The 21,795-nt window shown below is 36.2% G+C and overlaps 1 protein-coding gene across 1 annotated transcript in view; it reads left to right on the forward strand.

Moving 5' to 3' along the window:
* Nucleotides 1-21,795, forward strand: part of COG5 (component of oligomeric golgi complex 5) — a 191,442-nt gene that overhangs the window by 7,133 nt on the left and 162,514 nt on the right. Inside the window, exon 6 of the mRNA XM_063323427.1 lies at nucleotides 3,263-3,383. Coding sequence (XP_063179497.1) covers nucleotides 3,263-3,383 — 121 coding nt within the window. The remainder of the gene's footprint in view (nucleotides 1-3,262; nucleotides 3,384-21,795) is intronic.

Here is a 21,795-nt window from a genome sequence, read left to right on the forward strand (position 1 = left end):
AGATACATAGCGAGTGCTTTATGTTGCACTATGCTGCTGGCAGGACACTTTAATTATGAAATGAAGCTGGACTTACGGAGAGTTGAGTCAACAGGCCTTTGAAATATCAGCCCTCCTGCCTCCCTGAGGTGCACTGCTGTGGTGTCTCTTTACTTGTCTGCCTTTTTTGTTCAGGAAGGAAGGGCAACAGCACAGCAAACAATTCGCTTCCTGGCGGCGGCAGGGCTTGTGACATGAAATTGCTCCCAAATGCAAGACTTGTGGCACGGGACACTTTCAAACTTGCTAATTTTATCAGTTGATGTAGAGTTGGTAGAATAAGTACAAAAAGGTAGGTGACTGATAAAAGAGGTTGTGCTCTGTCAAAGTCAGTAGAGTTGGCAAGTATGTTTTTCTGAACCATGTGGTGTTTAAAGGCCTCTTGTACTCGTGATGGTATTATTTTAGTGCTTCTCCATTGATTGCTGTGGGAGTGCTCACAAACTGAAGGAATATTTCGCTTGCATAAAGCTGGATTTTGCTGTCCTTAATTGTTTTTAATATACTCTGGCTTTTTTATAAACATTCTCACTGCAAATTCATTGTCAAACTTCAAATCTAGTCTTGAATTCTAAATCTCTGCTGTGTGCTTGTCTATGTTGTGTCTTGCTTTGCTCTTAGAACTTTGTGGCATCCCAAGGGAGCAGCAGATGTACAAAGCTTACTTCCTATTTTAAATCATACTGTCCTCTTCTGAGTCGTTCCATAGTAGATCACAAGCTAAATGGGAATAGTTAACAGCTGAAACATGCAGACAGTGTTTGTCCTTCAGAGGGTTATTTTCTGTGTGGCTCTGTTTAACCAAGTGTTTCTACATGTTCTCTTAATTTGAGATATCTTGGTGTTTAAAAATCCTTGTAAGAGCCAAATTTTTAAAACCTTTAAAAAAAATTGTGTATTTTGAAGTTACTCTGTCTTTAAAATGTTCTACCAGTAGCAGATTTCATCCAGGTGCTGCCAACTAAATAGTAAAAGTAGTCTGAAGATAGTGGAGTATCTTTCTTCAGGCTTCTGTTATATATACATTCAATTACATTACAATCTAGCAGATATATGCAATTGCATATATGAGCTACACACTGTCACATTTTCAAGTGGTCCTCTCTTTATAATTAAGTCTTCTTTCAATAATTTCTTAAAATTAACTTGAGATTAAAATAAGAGGCTTTTTGATTGCTTCAATTGTAGCAATACTGTCTGTTAGTGTTGATATGTTACTTTAAAATTCAGGAGATAACTTGACATGTAATCTCCAGAAAAGCTGAGTTTTATTTTTAATTTTACTAAAACCACTGGGACTAACTCAGGCTACTGGCCTTTTCCAAATGAATTCTTGCTTGAACAGTGGAATTAATTTCTTCTTGGATGAAAGCATCTCCTTTAGAAAAGGATACTATATCAACTCAGGAAGGGAAAGTTTCCTGAATTAATTCAGACTTCTGTTATGCAGGTGGTCAGGTTAGAGGATTTAGCATCTATGAACAGCTTCGCTATTAGATAAAATGTTTTATTTCTGTTACACAGTCTTCCTTTATTGCCTTCTTTTACACTGACTGGGAGTTGTTATTAGGTTGAACAACTCATGTAAATGGAAATACTTGGGTGAAACAGAATTTTTGTCAAGGGCACAATGCAGTAGCAGTCACTATGAAGTTAAGACTGCGTCTTTGGTGTCTTTGGATTTTTCTCTAATTCACAGGGCCAGAAGTTAAAACTTGTTTTTGCTCTTGTATCTGAATTTAACTTTTCCCATCTCTTACTCATTTTGATAGCCCTTTTAAAAGATTGTTTCTTGGGATAGGAGATAATGAGCAACAATCAAATGAAAATGAAATAATCTTTTGGCATGTAAAGTAAAAGATGGTCAGAAGATAACTGAAGTTGAATTCCTAGGGAAAAACATAAGCCAGAGGTACGCGATTGGATTAGAGAGTAATTAAATTTGAAAGCAAAGTAGTAATACAATGTGCTATATAAAAAGCTATTTTTGATTCATCTTGCAAAAATTTAGTTCACAGATATGAAAGTGATATGTGGATCAAGATTTTTCTAATTAAAGAAATGAATTAATAAAAACTAATACGTTAATCTCTCAAAGTAGGATAATCCCCACTTGGTTCTCACTAATGGTAATAGAAATCATGTGGTTAAGTTCTCTTAGAATGCTTAGGAAATTTGCACTTCAGACTATGTGATACAGAGCCAAAAGCAGCGAGAGTAATTGTGCTTTTGGTAATTTGCCTCAGTGGGGCTTTTTCTAATTTTCCTACTTTTTTACCTTCTCCTGAATCGCACTTCTGAATTCTAGTTTAGATGTGACCCACAGCACACAATGTTCTTTCGCCGGTAGTGTGTACCTCCTGGCCCCACTGACCCAATCCAACCCTCGAGGAACTCTACGCTTGATGTAACTCTTCCTGTTTCTCTGTCTCTATTATTTACTGTATAGAAGGAGAAAACCTATTTTGAGATCTTAGTTGAGTGGGAAGTTAGGGAACAGTTATGTTTGATTCAGGTGTCAGCAATGCCTTTTTTTCTAAATTGGTGCTAATGAAATTATACACAAATATGTTTCCTGGAAATTTACATATGCATCCATCTACTTACTTTTTAGCCAAGAGTGCAGTGTGTTTTAATAAACCTATGAAAGAATGTGAACAGTTGGCTGAATGAAGGTGACTGGCCTTATGAAAGTTTTGCTGAAAATGAGATTTTACCTATATTCCTAGCGTAAGAGTTACTACCTGTTATAACAATTTAGCTTTTATGTTTTCTTGTCCTCTGAAGTAAGTGCTGCCATTTTGCTTATTTTAGATCAATATTTGATTGGCAAGGCCAATTTCTTAATTTTACTAAAGCTTACAAAGGGGAGGAGTATTGAGGAAAGATGCACAGTGTAAAATAAAGCTCACTTCTAGTTAGAAATAGAACATGTCTCTGTCATAGGATTCCGAGTTTCCTTTTTTTTTTTTTGTAACTAGTAATAACAGCATGATCTCAGTAGCCCTGTAAATGTAATTACTAGCTTTAGAAAGTATTGGTCTGTCTTGCATAAAATCATGTTAAAAATCCAGAAAAAAAAGGGATTTCAGTGTTCTAAAGTTCCTTGGTTTTATTCACATTCATATTTCCTTTTTTGTTTAAAATATATCCATATTTGAGGCCTAATGTTATGTGATCATAATGTACTGATAATATCCCCTAATGCTACGATTCTCTGCAGGCTGCCTGTGACTTGCTGCGGAGGATAATACGCATCTTGTATCTCAGTAAGAGACTTCAAGGACAACTGCAAGGAGGAAGCAGAGAGATAACAAAAGCTGCCCAGAGTCTCAATGAACTTGGTGAGTCCTTCTTGGTTACTTTTAGAGGTATTTTTAGGTTGCAGTCATATGACTCACACTAGTGTTTGACTTAGAAAACAAAGAAACCCCCAAAACTTTTTACTATGGTTCTTGGCGGTCTGTTTCCTGATTTGAATTGAGAAATGGTATGGACAGAACTCATTAGTACTTCCAATTTTTTCATATGACTTCTCTAGATGAAGATGTTTAATAACAAAATTCTATGATAATAACTTGCGTTCTTTTGGGAAACATTTTTTTTTGTGAAGCAATTAATTTCTTATTGGTTTGTGTTTGTATAAAATGCTTTCAGGGGCAGCAGATATATATTTAGCTTTTGGAAGACATTGCACTACAATAAGGCATGGTTTGACTTACAGTTTACATCCTAAAAGAAAATTATTGTCCCTGTGACCTTTGTGAAAGCCATATGTGATATACAGATATGATATACAGATACCTAACCTAAATCAGATACTGTAAGCATTCTGCTGCAGTAGTGGCTCTATTTTATTGGCTTCTAGCAATAATGGTGACATAGTTCTCATGAAGCTCACGTTACATGAGTTAATGCTAGACTGTTTTCCATACTTGAGCTAGCTTGGGTTCTTCCACACTGTGCTGCAGGATGCAGGAGGAACATCCCTTTAGTCTTGGAGACCAGTTGTTGGTGTTGTATACGGTGTCCAGCCAGCTGTTTCTCCTTTGGTTTACTGGTATTCAAACTTCAGCTTCCAAAAATAGATTGTGGGAGGGCTGAATTATCAAACATTCAGAATCATCCTGAGGTTTATTGTGCATATTTGTCATTACTGCTCTTTTTATACTGTGTAATCAAAAAATTATTAGACAATGACTTAGTCTTATAATTAGCAGATGCTGTGTTGCAAATGGGAAGTTTATATATTTATTTAGTATATCAGTTTGACTGAAGCACTTAAGCATCAATTGTAGCATTCTAAGCTAAAATATTTTTTCTAATTTTCTATTTTTTCTAATTTTTTATTTTCTTTCAATTTTGGTCTCTCCTCACATCTTCAAGATATATAAAGTAATACTGTCTTTTAACTACCTGAATTACAAGTCTTGTGAGATTAATCTGAATGGTAGAGCCTATTAAAATAATCAGTACAATTTAATGGTGAAATCCAAGGTGTTTTTCTTGTGTAGTTTTTAGGATTTCTTTCCTCTAAAGAAAATGCCTTTTAGTACTCTCTTTCCTCTCTTTTTTTTTTCTTCCACCATTTAAAAAAGAGCTTCCACTTTCTTTTGTTAAAGTGTCACAGTCTTTTGAGTTTCTTGTTTTCAAGTATTTGGTCTTTTCCTGAAGTTTAGAATAGTCTGAGTAATTATTCTTGTTAAAAGATTAAAGGAAACGTGTCTCCTTAGAAAGCCCTTTTGAGTTTCATCCTACAGTCCATAGGGCTTGTGGTCCTTAATTTAATCCTTAATTAATCCTTAATTCTGGATATTTTATGGCCAGGTAAAATCCCTTGTCTGCTGTCATTTCTTTCTCCCTTTCTTCTCCCTTACCTCTTCATCTGCATCCCTCCCTCATCTTTCGGCTCTCTGGTCTTTGTTATCCTCTGCTGCCCAGCTTGGCTGGTCTCAACGCTGCGATGACGCCCAGCACCCGCGTGGGTGGGAACACCCCACTGAGGAGTGGCCGGTGTGGTGGGTTGGAGGTGTCTGTCCTGCTGTCCTGTGTGGCGAGGTGGTGGCTTACTGGGTACGGGATAGCTCTCTTCTGAAGAGAGGAAAGTGTACAGTTGCTGGAGTCAACATGGCTCAGGGTACCAGAGTGGGAGTCAGTGGGGAGGTGGTGTGTTGCAGGGAGGCTGGATTTTGGGGTATGGCTGGGCTTCTGGCCTTGGAAAGCATTGGGATGTGCAGGAGATCTGTAGGGTGGAGGCGGTGGTGGTGGTGTGGGGCAGGAGAGCAGTGAGGCTATGGCGACTTGGAGTGAGGTTGTGGAAATACTGTGCTTCAGAAAGATGGGAAATAGTGATGTGGTGCTCTGTGGCATTGGGAGGGTGGGAAGCGTGGGGAACAGGCACTGGACACTGGTTATTTGGTGGTGAAATACGAAAGCTTGGGGCGGGCTTGAGAAGTGCTACAACATATGATGGTAGTAAATAGGTGGTAGACAGGAGTGATGTGAAAACCTGGTATAGGATAGGGAGCTCTGCAAGCACGGAGGCTTGCTTTTGAATTGAGGATTATGGCCAAGATTAATAGTAATTTGTGGTTTTAGCCAGGTATTTCTGAATATCCCTTTCAGCTGTCATTCAGGGAAAAATTCTTTTAATTGTTTGTTACCTTTCTCTTGCACGTGTGGTGCAGTATAATTTCTGCTTTGTTGAAATCAGCAGCACTGTGATACTAACATGAAAGCTTTGCACTTTCTACGGTATAATATACCTTTTATTGCTTGTAGGTTATTCTGCGTGGAATCTTGGGATAACTGGCTATTTATTTTTATGTACTGTTATACTCTGTGTGTATGTTTGGGGAACACAAACATGTGTGTGCCTGTATAGGTGTATGTATTCAACATATATTCCCTCAGCAAATCTATGTCAGTTCACTGACAGCTTTTACTTAGATGTGTCTTGAAGTTTATTTTGCAGTGATGGGAGAAGATACAATAAAAATATAAAATCTTGGATTTTGGATGCTTTGTTAAGTTGCTAGTAGTCTCCAGATCTCCAGCTTCAGTGGATGTTGTTAGGAACTTTACTCTTGAAAACATTTGGTAATTTTTCACCGTGATGTCTACTTAAAGCTAAAGTAGATCTAAAATTCCTCTGTGATGGACTTTCACATTCTTTGAAATTAACTTCCCACTTTGTCACAGTAAGAATAAAAACTGGATTCCCGATGTAATTTTTAGAGATTAAATGTGATTAATACGTATGTGTGTGTATACATAAAAGCCCCAAACTTTCTTCTGTAACTCCTACATTTCCCAACACGCTTCTTCGGGTTGTCTAGCAAGGTAGAAACAGAGCTGTGATAGTCGACTGAATAAGCTATTAGCTGCTTCTCTAGTGATGATTCCTCATATTATACAGTCCAATTCAGCATATGGATAGGTAAAACAAGTGGAATATTCAGATGTCACACAGTGCATAATGCAGTGAACTATATGCCCTGGCTATGCTTCTTGGTGATATTTTAATACAAATATTTTGCAAAGTGAAAAAGAAACATTCCTAGTCAAGTTTAAACGATAGGATGTGACAAGAAAATGGTACACTGTATACAGTTCCCTTTCACAAAAGAAATTCTACAGGTATTAAAAAATCTTCTGTCTTCTATGTGGGTATGCAGAAATTACTGTTAGTTACAGTGGCCAGTAACTGATCAGATGAAGATGAACAAATTCTTAGTTGTGCAGTGAATGGCTAGCTTGACTCTGGACAGGCTGTTAATTCCATCTGTTGGTTACAGAGCTAGCTCTGGACAACAACGGATTTATATGTTTTGCTTGTTAAAAGCCTATAACTGATGTTATCATTATTCATATAAATGCCTAGACTTCTTTTAATTATAGTAAACTCCTAGTCTCTCTATATGGTTGTATTATAATTTATTTCACAGCAAGTGGATTTATTTGCTTGAATGACCTTGTGAGCATATAATACTTGTAGGCAGGTTCTCACAGCAGCCATAATTTTACTCTTTTGTAAAGATTGAGCAAAATCTTTCCAAATATTTTAAACCTAAGAAGTCTATTTTTTTTCTTCTTTGTTGCTGTTAAAACGTGGACCACAGAAAGGAGAGTGTGTTCCTTTGTGTGCATATGTAAGTTTATGTATATAAATATTTATAAAAACAAATACAAACAATAAAAGTGATATTAAACAGTAGGCCATAGAGATTTATCAAGAATGAATCCTGTTTAAAGAACCACATTTTCTTTGTTGGCAGCATAACAGGTCTTAGAAATAGGAAGATCAATGACTGTTTTGTAGTTTGATTTAAATAGGGCTTTTGGCACCTTGTAACACTAGCAGGATCAGCAATATAATCCAGATGAAAATGTTGTGCAATGAATGCAGAAGTTTTGAGAAAACCGTACCCAAAAAGTCATCATAATTTTTTCACTGTTGCCCAGCAATATATCAAGTGGGGTTTTGTTGAAATCCGTCCTGCAGTTGGCTCGTGTTTGCATTAGTGATTTGACTGATGTAATATGGTGTATCCTTATTAAATTTACAAGTAATAATCAAGCAGAGAAGAATGGAAAGTATGTCGGGAAACAGGATTAGAATGAAGCATATTCTTAGCAAATTGGAGATATGTCTTAGCTGAACTGATTTCATTTCTCTTCCAGACAAGTGCAAAGTCCTAGCAATAAATAGTTGTTGTTAACAGCAAGAATAGGAGAAATGACTGTATGGATAACAGTTCTGCAGAGAGGCTTGGTACTTCCTCAGGAATTGAGTGCAAGCCACTTGTTCGTTTGTTTTGTAGCAGCGTGACGTTGTTGGCAATGAAATTTGTACTAATCTTTATAAGGAAGGGTGTTGTGTGCAAGGCACTTGAAACAAATCTTTTGTTCATGCTTCAGCTGGAGTATCAAGTCCCTTTTGAGGCACCTCATTCAAGGAAGATGTAGGTTAATTGGAGAAAGTTCTAAGTACAGCAGTAATGATGGCTGAAGGTCTCGAGGATGGGCCAGTGGGTGGAGGAACTAAAAGTGTGTGGCTCTTTGGTTTGGAGAAGAGGGGTCTGAGAGGTAGAGTAACATTCTTCAGATAAATAGAAGTTTTTCAAACGGGAAGGGAGTAAATGGCTCCATTGTGATCAAAACAGTAAGTGATGGGCCCAAAATGAAGCAAAGAAAATTTTTTATCTAAAATGTTAGGAAAGGTTTCTGCCAGTAACGGTAATTTCAGGGGAGCTGTGAAGTCAGTATGTGAAGCTTTTTTTAGAAACAGTTTAGACAAAGCATGTATCAGGTATAGTTTAGATACAGGTGGTTTTGCCTTTAAGCATGACTGAGTAAGCTGACCTGCTACCAGTCCTTTGTTTCTCTCAGAGATGCTCCCCCCGCGCCCCCAACTCTGTTAATAGAAAATGTATTATAGGGAAGATTTGGGTTTAGTTTTTGGTGGTGTGTTTCTTTTTGTTGGGTTGGGGTTTTTTTTTTGTTTTGTTTTTTTTTATTAATTGGACTGCTTGGTGTGAAGTTTGCCTTCCACAAGTGGTAGCACTGTGCCCACATACCTCCTGGAATATTAGGACAGTGTGACTGAAAAATTCATGACATCACTTTAGTTCAGCCTCTTCTTATCAGTACTTCAGATGAAATAGTAGATAAATCTCCTCAAAGACCTTCAGTTCACTCTTCTGACACAATTACTTCTCTTCTGGTTACTTACTACGTGACTGACATGCAAGTTAACTTCACGCAGTTCAACATGTTATTGCCATGCTGCAAAAATTGACCCTCAAAACTGTTACGTTGGTATTCTCTAGGAGAATGCAGTGAGCAGAAGGAAGGTGGGTACTGACGATGTGAATGTAAATGTTGTGTATCTAATTTTTTTTCCTTTGCCAGGACAAAAGCCCGGCTATCCATTTCTCAGTGACCCAACTGTTTTTAAGAAAGACGTTAATTTACTCCTGTAAGTTTTTAATCATAGAATAGTTTGGATTGGAAGGGACCATTAAAGGTCATCTAGTCCAACCCCCCTGCCATTAGCAGGGACATCTTCAACTAGATCAGGTTGCTCAGAGCCCCAACCAGCCTGACCTTGAATGTTTCCAGGGATGGGGCGTCTACCGCCTCTCTGGGCAACCTGTGCCAGTGTTTCACCACCTCTGCAGTAAAGAATTTCTTCCTTACATGTAGTCTAAATCTACCTTCTTTTAGTTTGAAGCCATTACCCCTTGTCCTATCACAACAGGCCCTGCTAAAAATTTGTCCCCATCTTTCTCAGAAGCCCCCTTTAAGTATTTGAAAGGCCACAATAAGGTCTCCCTGGAGCCTTCTCTTCTCCAGGCTGAACAGCCCCAACTCTCTCAGCCTGTGTTCATAGGAGAGCTGCTCCATCCTTCTGAGCATCTTTGTGGTCCTCCTCTGGACCCGTGCCAACAGGTCCATATCTTCTTCTGCTGAGGCCTCCAGAGCTGGACACAGTACTCCAGGTGGGGTCTCACCAGAGCGGAGTAGAGGGGCAGAATTGCTTCCCTCGACCACCTGGCCACAGTTAATATTTGGGAATGATAACGAAGATTGTTTGGTGTTTATCAAAATACTAAGCACTACTAGTCAGTATTCAGGAAACAACGGTTCCAATTTGTTGAAAACTTAAATAACTAATTTTAGTAGTAATGTTCATACTTGTTTGTTTTATAGTGATTATCTCATCCATATCTACTGCAAGTTGGAATTATCTGTACCTATCATTTCCACAGTGTGCCTTATTAATTGGGTATTAAAACAGTGTAAGCTGACTAACAGAGAGAGACTTATTCTGAAGTGATTGCATATTGGCTGACTCTAATATTGTCCTTCAGGTTAAATATTGTTGTATAAAAACTATTACATTTTAAATGCTGCAGTTTTTGAAGTAGCATTAAATGTGTGTTATGTATCTGTACAGAAGTATTACTAAATTTGCAGTGGTAAGCTGTCTGAACACCTACCTTAGATACTATGGTAGCTATCTTTCACTACTGCCTTCTTCCCATATCGTATTCAGTGATGAACTTAGATTGTTTTTTCCTATTCTAAGCAAAAACTTAGAGTGTACAATTGCCAGGCCAGATCTTGTGGTGAATCAAACTGCAATTAAAGTGAGGAAGGACTTGGTTACTGTCAGGTCAGTGAGTTCTTTCTCTACTAGTACACAGAGCAGACAGATTTGTTGATACTAATACTGCTGTGCACAGTTTCTCATAAGGATCAACACACATCAATCTGGCAGGAAAAGTTGCTTTCATGGTTCTTTTGCTTAGGGATTCAGATGCAGTACAATTTACTATGTTATGCAAGACCTGGTGTCCTCTAAAATAACATAGCATATGTCTGTGTAGCACAATGCACTGTTCTGTAGGGGTAACTGAACCGATTTGATTAATAGAAATTACATGCCCGTGGTAGCATGATGCTTTGCCTGGGGTACTTAGTCCTGCTGAGAATCACTGAATTGTATTACTGGCTCAGAGCCATCTGAATTATTTTTGAAAGCCACTGCTTCAGGTGGTACATCTGCATCCGTAGTAAGTGCAAATATCTTGCTAAAACATTTTTCTTCTGTCCCTGGTGGTGTTAGCAGTAACACTGCCACACCGCCACTGAAGTTGTTTGGGCTAAAATATACTATACCTTTCTGTAGTTGAGTGTAATCTCCATGTTCTTTAAATTCATGTGGTTCCTTTCAGTTGAGGTTTTTTTTCATTTTATTTCATTTTGTTTTTCCTGAGGCTTTGTTTACCATAAGATGGAAGATTTTGCAAAAAGTTGTTGTGCAAAGTTTTATTTGTAGTATTCCAGGCCAAAAAGTATTCCAGACTGTAGTATTCCAGTCTCTGGTGGGAAGATTAAGTAGACATACAAATAATTTAAAAGCCTTAATATTTGTAGCTTTAAAACAAAGAATCTTGAACTGTTTGGAAACAGGGAACTCATTTTTATATAAAAGGTTAATTTTTCCAAAATCAGACTTGTGAAAAATTTTAAAAATAATGAGAAGTTCTTCACAAATATGAAGCCAGTGTCACATGTGAAATACATGTAGAATACACTGTCTGAACTGCTTTTCTTCAGCATCTCTGGTAAAAACTGAAAGTGATGGCCTGTTGCTCTAGTTATGTTGGGATTAACTGTGTATGGTTAATAGTGTATTTAATCAGAAAATAATTGTGTAATATATAATAAATAAGTAAATATATACCAGATACTATGTTTCTCATGGATAATACAGGTCATTCTGTGATAGTCAGATATATTGCAAAATAATCATTCTTTATTTTTAACGTGATAATTTTGATAGACCATTACCTTACATTCATACAACAGAGGTAATTGAATTTGTTATTTTATACATTGATAAAGACAAAGAAAAAAGCATATTTGTAATGCTTCAATTTACTATGTTTAGAAAGATTCTGGTTTTATTAGTCAGTCTGTGTTTTCAAGGAAAGGAGTGCCATGAAAACTGTGGATAGTTATTGCTAACAAAAAAATCCTCTTGGTTACTAAGAAGATCTTGTTATTTTCTTAGTATTGTTCCTGGCTTCATGTTTGCCAAAGTCACTACTTGATTTATTGTAAATTAACGTAAAAGGAAGAGCTAGTCAAGCTTCTGCTGAGTCGTGTTATTTCATGAATTACGCGGTACAACCAAATATTTTGTGTAATGAGTGTAGAAGTTGGTCCTTGTGCTCTTCTGTAGTTGCTATACCACTCACTTATATTTTTTCTCTGTTTCAATTATGCATGCAACAATCATGTTCTAGGACATTTTATTTTATTCCATCTTTATCTTTTATGCAGAGTTAAGGAGCTTCTGTGGATATTAATTTATTTCTTTTTGGCTTTTGAAATAAAGAAAAATCTTAATAGTATACAACAAATTCATTAATTTGACCTATTCACTTTAAGATACTGAATTAATGTGCATGTAACAAAATGACTTGCAAACTTAATACAATTTTCATTAGTGAGAGGCTAATGGTGTAAAATCTCTGTATCCTCTTTGAACAAGGCAGACGGAACATACAGGTTTTACCATCAAATTGCATTTTGCTGGGATTAGGATTCCTAGCTTGGAAACCTTATCTTAGACAAAGCGTTTTATGTAAGTAGTTGGTATGTTTTACTTAATCTCTGGCATGCATTCTTTCTAACCTTTTTCAAAAGAAGATACTAAATAATTACTGGCATGTGAGAGAAAACACTAAGTTTGAATTGATAAAAGAAAAAAATTCCTATTGGAATTTTGTTTTTCAACATAACCGTTAAATTAGTAGGGCTTGAATTTGTATTTCTTCAGGTTTTTAAAAGTTTGGTTTCTGTTAAGGTAGTTTCATTGTAGTTTCATTGCTGTGTCACTGTTTTCCAAAGTCAGAACTATTCTGATCTCTTGAAATTTAACTTCCTTTATCATAACAGTTCTAGAAAATTAATCTAGGTATAATTTTAACGGTTGGTCTTCCTGATGTCTAGTTTCCTTTATATGACCATAAACATGTTTCAAATTTGCCATATTGAATGAATTATGAAACTATTTTTTCATGTTAGTATTAAGCTGATTTCTGGTTTTGATGAGATTAGTCTTTTAGCTATAGCTACTTGAAGAATTTGATTTTGCTGTATTGTTAATAATTTGGTAATTTTAGTCGCAAGTATATAGACCTTGTTGGAGGGTTGTATATCAGATATTTTAAAACGGATTGAGTAGTCCGCTTTCTATCTTGAGGTGTTAACCTGCTCCTGAGAGGTATGTTATTGATGTCCCATTAGCAGGCTTTGCTAGAAGGTAATTACAGTGTGTTCGCCTTGCCTTTGCTGTAGTGCATGGAGTATTTCTAACAGTTTTTATCCTGATTCCAGGCCCATCAAAGACTATTTTCTGTCTTTTGCTCTTTCTTGCTCCCAGTTACAGGTGTCCACGCCTTCTGTTCCTTATGTTTCTGGAAAGTTTTGCTCCTTCAACCTCCTTGTCATCCGTTACTCTGAATCTGATGGCTACTATTTCATTATTCATATCAATTATGATGATTATTGCCATGATCTAATGTATAGAAGTTTTAGTCGTAGGCCAGTAATACACAGAGCTAGGCTTCAGCAGGTACAGAGTAAAGTCTGGTGCCTGACAGCTCTTGGTTTATTTGCTTCTAACAGTTCAGAGAACTCCAGTGGGAAAGAAATGATAGTGGACAAGAACTAAGGAAGGGGAGGGGGGGGGATGTGATGGCCTACCAAAAAGTGTTTTCTGCTAGGGGAGGAATTATTGTCAGGACAGCAGAGTAGCTACTCCAGTCATGCAGCGGTAAGTTAATATGCATTTAAACTCTCTTGTGTACTGTCAAGTACATGAGGCACAAATATTATTTTCCCTGGTAGCACATTCAGTTTTGTGTTTGAGATTAAGCAAGTACTTCTTATTTCTTAAAAACACTGAAACTTCAATATTTTCCATCTGCTTTGGTAATGTATCAGATGGTCTGGGGCTTTGAGAGCCAGAAGATATATCTGAGGTTTGTAGTCCCGCCTGGGTAAGGATGAAACAGAGGGGCTTGGGAATTTTGAAAGAGGAACTGAATCAAAATGAAGACCAGAAGGAGTAATGGAAGAGGGAGGTTGTGGAAGAAGGTCTTGGTAATTACGCTATCCTATCTTTTCTCATTAATGACCTTAAATGTAAAGGCCAAGTCTCATAAGGTGGTTTTTTTCCAGTTTTTGTTTGTTTTGCAATTAGCGAACTTAAATGTGTGACTCTAGAATCTGAAAACTATACTTATATTCTGTTTCTCTAATTACAAAATTCCCCTCTGCTGTCTTCTCAAAGTATCCCTGTAGAGCAGAGAGGAATTATACCAAACCTGTTTATGTTTTGCTGTTAAGGAATTCTTGTTCCCCACCAGAAGGATGGTATCCCAGCTGGTAAGGTTTGGACCTTGATTTTGCGTTACCCCTTAATCATTTTAAGTGTTTGAACAGTTAGTATTTTTGTGTTTATTAGCTAGGGTGTATCATGAGTGTGGAGATACGAAAGGATTTGGAAGAACCAGTAACAGATAATCTTGCAGTTGTGAAAGCATTTGTTTAGCCAAATAATAAATAAATACAACTTCAGGGTTTTTTTTAAATTAGTTTTTTATTTTTATTACTTTTAAACAGTTATGATTGTGTAACTAGTACAGATCTTAGGGCATCTTTGAGTTTCGAGACAAAATATTCTGTAACTGGGTAGTCATACTTTTTAAATAGAACTACATAATTAAAAGTAGAAATGAAAGCTATGGGTTTCTGTTTCCAGGTGACATACAAAAATTATCAAGTCCCAAAGTTCTCTGCAAGCTCTGTCTGCCTTTGAATCTAGTAATTTTTTGTGCACTGACTTTAAAAGCTTGTATTAGTTAAAAAAAAAAAATAATTGTGCACACCAAAGATAAGAAAAGAGTTTAAAAGAATTAGTTTTGGCTGAAAGAGAAGGAAAGAGAGACAGAGGTTAGCTGTGAATCTCTGAAAGATTATCTTTTTGCATCTTGTAAATTATCAATACATTGTAGACAGTAAGAATAGCTAGCAAGAGTTTGAAAAGAATTTGTAGGGTCTTTTACATATTATATAAACAAAGGAGAAGGTGGCTAATCACAGGTGTCTCTAAGTTCATGAAGAGAAAGGCAAGTTGGATTACATAACTTAAAATAATAAGTGAACACAGGGATATTGGCAAAGCAGAGAGATGTCATTTCTAAATTGAGTGCTGGTGTATTCTCACTGTATTTCAATAGATATAGAAGTTTAAGCAAACAGTTAAGAGCTAGGACTCAGAGTACCTATTATAAACAAATAAGTCAATGACACTAACAACTAGTATGGAAAAATTCAATTCTGTAGGGTTTGACCCATTTTACAGCTAGAATGACACATCTGAAAGAGCATGGGTCTAGTTTTCTGTTCTGCTCTGTGTGGAGGTTCTACAAGGAAATTGCAATTTTACATTTCAGGCAGGTCTGCATATGCACCATCTGAAGCTCTGGTAGGAATTGCCATTTATAACTTTCTCTGTTCTCCTCTTCCTTTGCCGAGCATTTATGAACTTGGAAATTCAATAGTAAGCTGCAGGCTAGTTCTTGCAGTACCAGAGTAATGATCTCTAAGGTGACCAGACTCAGTGGTTTGAGTTCAGTAGATAATCACTTCCCCATGGGAAGGTGTGGAGAAATGTCACGTCTATTTTTTTTCTACGGGAGTTGGCTGAGGGTAGCTGGAAGGATGTGTGCTTCCTTTTGTTTATCTATGGTCAATGGTGAAATCAATTGGTTAGTGGTCAAGGAAATAACACTGAGAAGCAGTTCATAATATTGATCTTTTTCTTTCTGCTGGGACTGGAGCATTTATTAGTGCATAACCCGGTGGTTGTACTGAAGAAGAACATGGCTAGTTCTGAAATAACACTTCAGTATTGTGTAAGTGTCTTGAGAAAAGAGGTTTATTTTTTTCGTTTTGAACAATCAGATTCAGAAATAGTCAGAGTGAGAGAGAATAGTAATGGATGAAATGAACAGGTAATTTGTGATCACCAAGGAAAAGTGAGCATTTTGTTAGAATGCTCACTAGAATATCAAATGAAGGTGGTAGCAAATCATGTTTGGAAAATTTCATTGGGTGTAATGTATCTGTAAATGCATATAGATTAGAAAGCCAGCTAACAAAATCCAAAAGATTTTACTTTAACAACCTGCTGAATTAAATCAGAAAATGGAAGCGTTGCTGTCTAAGGTCTAAGCATGTTTCTGAGATGTGTGGAAGAATGGTGCTGGGAGCCTAGACTATTTGTCCTCTAAGACTACTCATAAAAAATCACCAATTTCTAACACAGGAATTATCAACAAGGAGAAACATTATTCTGGATTCTGTTATAACAAATAAACTTACTCGATTTGGAAGTCACTTGTTGCCAGAGTGGCAAGTTGTGATGCATAGGGCAAACTGAGAATAGACCCAGCCTTTAATTTCTAGTTTTTGAAAGAGTTCATTTTCCAGTGCAGAAGATCTTCTGTTCAGTAGTTTGGACAAATGTATTTAGACAAACTTGAAAGCTTATTGAGAAGTCTATATTAGATTGTGAATTATTGGCTTTTTGGCAATCAAGAAAGAGGATAGTCCTGGCTAATGGTCTGTTGTAATGTAGTGACAAAGCAAAACCAACTATAATTGGAAAACAATATATAAACACAACTGAATGCATTATGAGTGTAGAGTATAGATATGATAAATTAAAAATATTGCAGAAAAATCCATGGCTGGCAGAAACCAGAAAGACACCTATCATGGAATAGTTGTAACTAATATCCATGTTTCCAGATTGTTCGTAAAGATTTAGAATAGGAGGATTTTTCAGTAAATGCTCTTGCTTTATTTTTGGAGGCAGGGTAATTTTTCTTCCATAAAATAAGGATACCTCTTTATCCAACAATAAGTAAGGAGGATGTTATACAAATGTACTAACTTCCCAGAGCCTTACTGAATGAGGAAGGGGATAGTCCAACTTGTGTTGTTCTAACATTGAGAAGGAGAAGCAAGGTATTTCTGTTGAAATCAAAGTCAATTAGACATAAAGCTGATGTAGAAAAATAGTAGAGAAGTTGAATTCATTTAAAAGAATAATTCAGGGTTGTAGAGCTGAATTAATGATAGTCACATTTTTATGGAAAATATGTGTTGCAAACAAATTTGTGTGTTTTGATTACTCAGTTAATTAAAGAAATTGTGTAGATGCATTATAGATTTATGTGCATAATCTACAATTTAGATGACTTAAATCTCCCTTAAGGTATTGTTCCCTTAAGTAAGTATTTAAATAAGCCATCTTCTCACCTCACAGTTGCTCTACGTTCTTGGTAGATAATTGTGCTACTAGGGGAGCTGTAGGAGAGGAACAGAGGTAAGTAAGGTGGTAGTTTTCTATGGGTGTACAGCTCAGATTAAGGCAGACTTCTGGAGGAGAAGCAGCTGCGAATGGGCAGAGCACCTTGAACATTCAACACATACACATTACATGCTTTTTAAATTAAAAAAAAAAAGAAAAAACTATGATCTCTGTTTTTACAAATATGAAAATAAGGTACTAAACTTCTGTAAAGTATTGGAATTGGAGTGCGTCCATGCTGGGATTGCTTGTTGTTTCTGTTCTAGCATTCATGCAGTTACGTCAGGCAAATCTGTACTTCTGTGATCAGGATAGGCAATTGTGTATACAGATAAAAACATAGTTTTGTGGATACCTGTGAATAAATGCAATTATACATGTCACAGTAGGAGATTAAATGGTCTCTTTTTCTTGAAGATTAAGGCTGTAGAGGTGCATTCATGGAGAGAAAATAAAGGGTCGCAGAAGGGCTCTTTGATTAGCAGAGAAAGAAATGACAAGAGCTAAGGACTGGAAAATGAAGCCTGGCAAATTCAGAAGTATGAAATAATTGAAAAATGAGATTGTGTACACAATTTTGTTGTAATTTCTCAAGTAAATACTGGTGGTTCAAATCATAAACATAATAACCAGTTTTATCCTGTTCATTTCTAATTAAAGTGTGAGCCAGTTCAGGTTAAAAAAATCTAACCAAAAAAGTTATGAAGAGAAGACTGAAGTCTAATCTTTCTTCAGGTCCTGGATAGGAGCCAGCATTCCTGAAACTGTCATTTGTGCCTTGCCTTAAAGATCAGTGAAGGTGTTGCTGTATGTAATACAAAGTAATGAGTAGTGTAGAGTAGGATTTAATCCTTGCACATACGAAACAGCTTTAAAAACAGACTGTTTTCACAGGAGTGGTTTTTCCTCCTTGTTTCCCAACTCATGCATATAATTTTCAAATATTAGTTTTCATCTAGAATTTTATGGACTCTTCTCAGTTATGGTTAGAAAAGTAAAGTAGTCCAGTCTTTTTATTTGTTTACCGTTCAGGTCCAACTTTGCATTGCTTGCAGGCACCAAATCTGATTACTGGCTTTGTTACCTTAAAGGTAGACCCTCTTCAGCTGAAGAACCTGAAGGTCTCATATCTATTTTCATGTCATTTCAGGGAAAGATGTGAAGACCTAACCTCATTAAAAGAAGGAACATCCTATTATTTTGAGAACATACTGTTTCTATGGCAGATTGTTTACAATTCCAAAGATTCCACACCCTCCCCCCCCCGCCCCCAATTTTTAGCTGACCTAACTTAACTTGCAAACTAAAGATGTAGTAGAAACTTGAGATTTTTGACTGAAACAAAGTTGGGCCATAGTCTCAGTGACCAAATCAGAAGTTTCCCACTTTTATTCCACTTTATTTAAACTGCTTCTGGAATCTGCACTGTAAGCTGTACAAATCAGGCAAGACTTGTCAGAAGCTTCTTGAATACATTAGTCTTTTTAAAGATGTCTTTAACATGTCTTCACATGCACTTTTTTGTGCTTTATCCATGTTTGATACTACTGCAGATGAGCTGTGTAGCTCTATTTTACGTTTATGGGCATATAACCTCATACAGTCAAAATTATCAAACTTAAATGTTTGTTCCCATTTAAACATAGAAAATGAAGTGATTCACTCAATTTGGAAATTTCTTATGATTTGATGTTTGCTTGGTAACTGTTCAGAAGAAGAATTTATAATTCAAGTAACGCTCTTGTTTTTATTACATGCAAATATACTCCTAGAAATTCTGTTGTATCTGAAAAAAAAATCTCTCATGAAATACCTCACTGACTGCAGTAGCAACAAATACATATGCTAAATCTTCCTACTTTAGCTATATTGTATTCCATATAGGTGTGTGGTATTTTGGCATAACACAAAAAATTAGTTTTCTGTGAGAGTTCTTTTTGGGTGAGGTATTTAGTGTGTGTAAGCCACTGTTGTTGTTATTGAACCACATAACTTGGCTAAAACCTTCACTTTGCCCACAAATTCTTTTCACGTATTTTGTTTGTTCTCATTCATTGATAGGTCTCACTTACTAGCTATTAGAGCTGTTAGCAGGAATAATTGATCTTCCTCGTTATTGTTAAGGTGTTTTACAGCAGCAGTGCTCACATTCACTTCGTGTTTTGTGATGATACATATATTGCAAATACTGTTCCCATTTTCTTTTTCTTTATGCATGTTTTCATCACACTGGTAAATGCAACCTAGTGCAGAAAGTATCATTGATATTTGTAATAATTTACCAATGTGGGAAGCTGTCCTTTTTTTCTACTTCTCCCTTCTCTGTTTATTTGTGACAGGGACTTATGAAGAATATCTTGAAATAAGATTTGGAAGAAAACCATGGTACAGAGTAGCAATAGATTGTCATCAGTTATACTGTTTTTTCCCCCCTACTAATTGAGTTTAAATTGAGTTTAATTTGAAGTAAAATCTCACAACAGATTGTGAGAGATCCTAGTACAGTTGAAAGTAAAACTGTGCTAATACTGCTCTGTTAATAACGGTCTGACATAGCCAGAGCGACAGATTTTACAGCAATAATGTTTCAGCAGTGACATTGATTTGTTTATCAGATATGGTATCAAGTTAAACTGTTGCAAGATAGGATAGGAAGTTAGAGATCGTTTGTAGCAGGGTAACAGAAACCAAAAGTATTTCCAAAAACCCAGCTTGGAAAGGAAACAAGGGCGTGCTGTTTGCCAACAGTTTTGTGCCGTCAGCCTTCCCGCCTGCTTGCCTGCCTGTGCAGTGGCAGGAATCAGAATGAGGATATAGAAATGCATATATTCAAAGGATAGAATTAATCCAAACTATAAAAAATAAACTATGTCTTAATAATTACAGATTATTATACCACAGAACTTTCACTGTAAATCTGTTTTTTCATTTTAACTGAATTTCTTTTCATTGTGTGAGAACTTCTTTGTAAAATACGAAAGCAGCTGATACAGAAATCTATAAAATAAATATACAAGAAGATATTTCTTCCGTTCTGGCTCAATTTATAATAGTCACTGAAGTGTAATTTTAACAAATAACATAAAGATGTCTAATGATATTTCTTCTTCAATTTATTACTCTACAAAAATAATTAAATTGAGATAACAAAGCAGTAATCGAAAACATACTGTGGTAGTGAAACACTCTCGGAGCATCAAGACAAACTAAAGTTATCTGACCGATTCCAATTTGAGGGAAAATTCAATGGCATTTTTAAAAATTTATCACTGGGAACAGACATCTGATAACATTTTGGGCCTGTTCTTGGAATGCATGTACTCTGTATATACTTTGTACTTGGTAAAATGTGTAGTTTATCTCTGGGAAAAGAGATAGTAGAATAATGCATACTCTTGATTTGTCTGTTATTCTGTATATAATTTATTAAATCAAAAGCCTTTTCTGGAGTTGCTGTTCATACTGCTCTCCCCTCTCCTCCCAGCAATTTTGGCAAAACCATGTATCGCACTTGATGATTCAAAGATAAATTCTTCTTGTATTTCTGTTTATTACAATCTAAAAAATAAGGTTACCATTCTTTCCATGGCAGGTGCATGTTGCCCTCCACCTTTCTATGGTCCCGATCGCCATAGCTGCCTTACAGCCGTTCCTTCCACCTGCCCTTTTGACCTGTACTCTCCACCTACTTCACATCGTTTGTTTTTAACACTCATTGGGTATGAGTCAATTTTGATTTTCCTATTAGTCAGTTATTATGTCCTTTCCCCCCCCGTTTTCCCTCTTTTTCTCTTTTACCTTTTTTTTTTCCGACCCCCCACCAAGCAAAACAAAACCCAAACCCTGTGTTTAATTTTGCTTTTTGAAAAGCACAAGTGTTCTATGAAGCAGAAAAAGGAGAAAGTAATTACAGAGTCAGATTCTTCTCTCCTGTTGGTGTAAGACAAATAAATTCAGTGATATTACAGCAGAATGTGTGAAGTAGGAGTGGAATTTGTCAGTTATAAAGCTGGAAGATTTTAAGCTGGAAGCTGGTTGTCCTTAGCTATATGTTGGAGGTATTTTGTTTGAACAATGTGGGGGGAGAAGGGTAAGTTAGTGTTTTCTATATTTTTTTAATGCTACATTGAAACTTTGCTAAAGAATGCTGTATTGTCTCATCTTAAAAGAGTTTAATGGCAATTGGTAACTAAAACGCTTTTTTCAGAGGAAACAAACGTGTAAAATACTCAGCTATCAAAGAATTCTGATGACTAGCACATACATTGATGTTGAAAAAGAACTATTATGTGCATTGCAATATGATATATGTAACAGTTAACACAGCAGAAAAATTCTTCCTTGTGCCCTGGTAAATTATATAGCTTGTTGAATGTATCTTTTGCTTAAAAGGGAAAAAAACAAAGGTGGTGGTGAAGAAGGTGTCTTAAGTATATGCGTGGTGGGGCATAGTGCTTGTCTGTCCAGCTCAGAGATACTCTTACCAAAAACCCCTCCATATAAATAGAAGATAGGTGCTAATGTTGAACTCGACTTTTGGTGCATATGGATGTATAATAATTGTGTATTATTGAACGTGTGTGTTTATGTAACAGTGAAGGAAGAGAGGTGTATTGATCCAATATATATATGGATGCATACATTTTTAATCTAATACACGTAGAAATCACTGAAGGTATTCCTGTTCCCCTGGCACTAATGAAGTAAATAGAACTTCTGTTTGTAATCCGTAAAAATTGTCACCATCTTGAAACTAGATATTTGTGATGTATTTGCATTTCTGTTTTACTGGT

The sequence above is a fragment of the Chroicocephalus ridibundus genome, chromosome 1 (genome assembly GCF_963924245.1).
Source record: "Chroicocephalus ridibundus chromosome 1, bChrRid1.1, whole genome shotgun sequence".
NCBI classification, from domain to species: domain Eukaryota; kingdom Metazoa; phylum Chordata; class Aves; order Charadriiformes; family Laridae; genus Chroicocephalus; species Chroicocephalus ridibundus.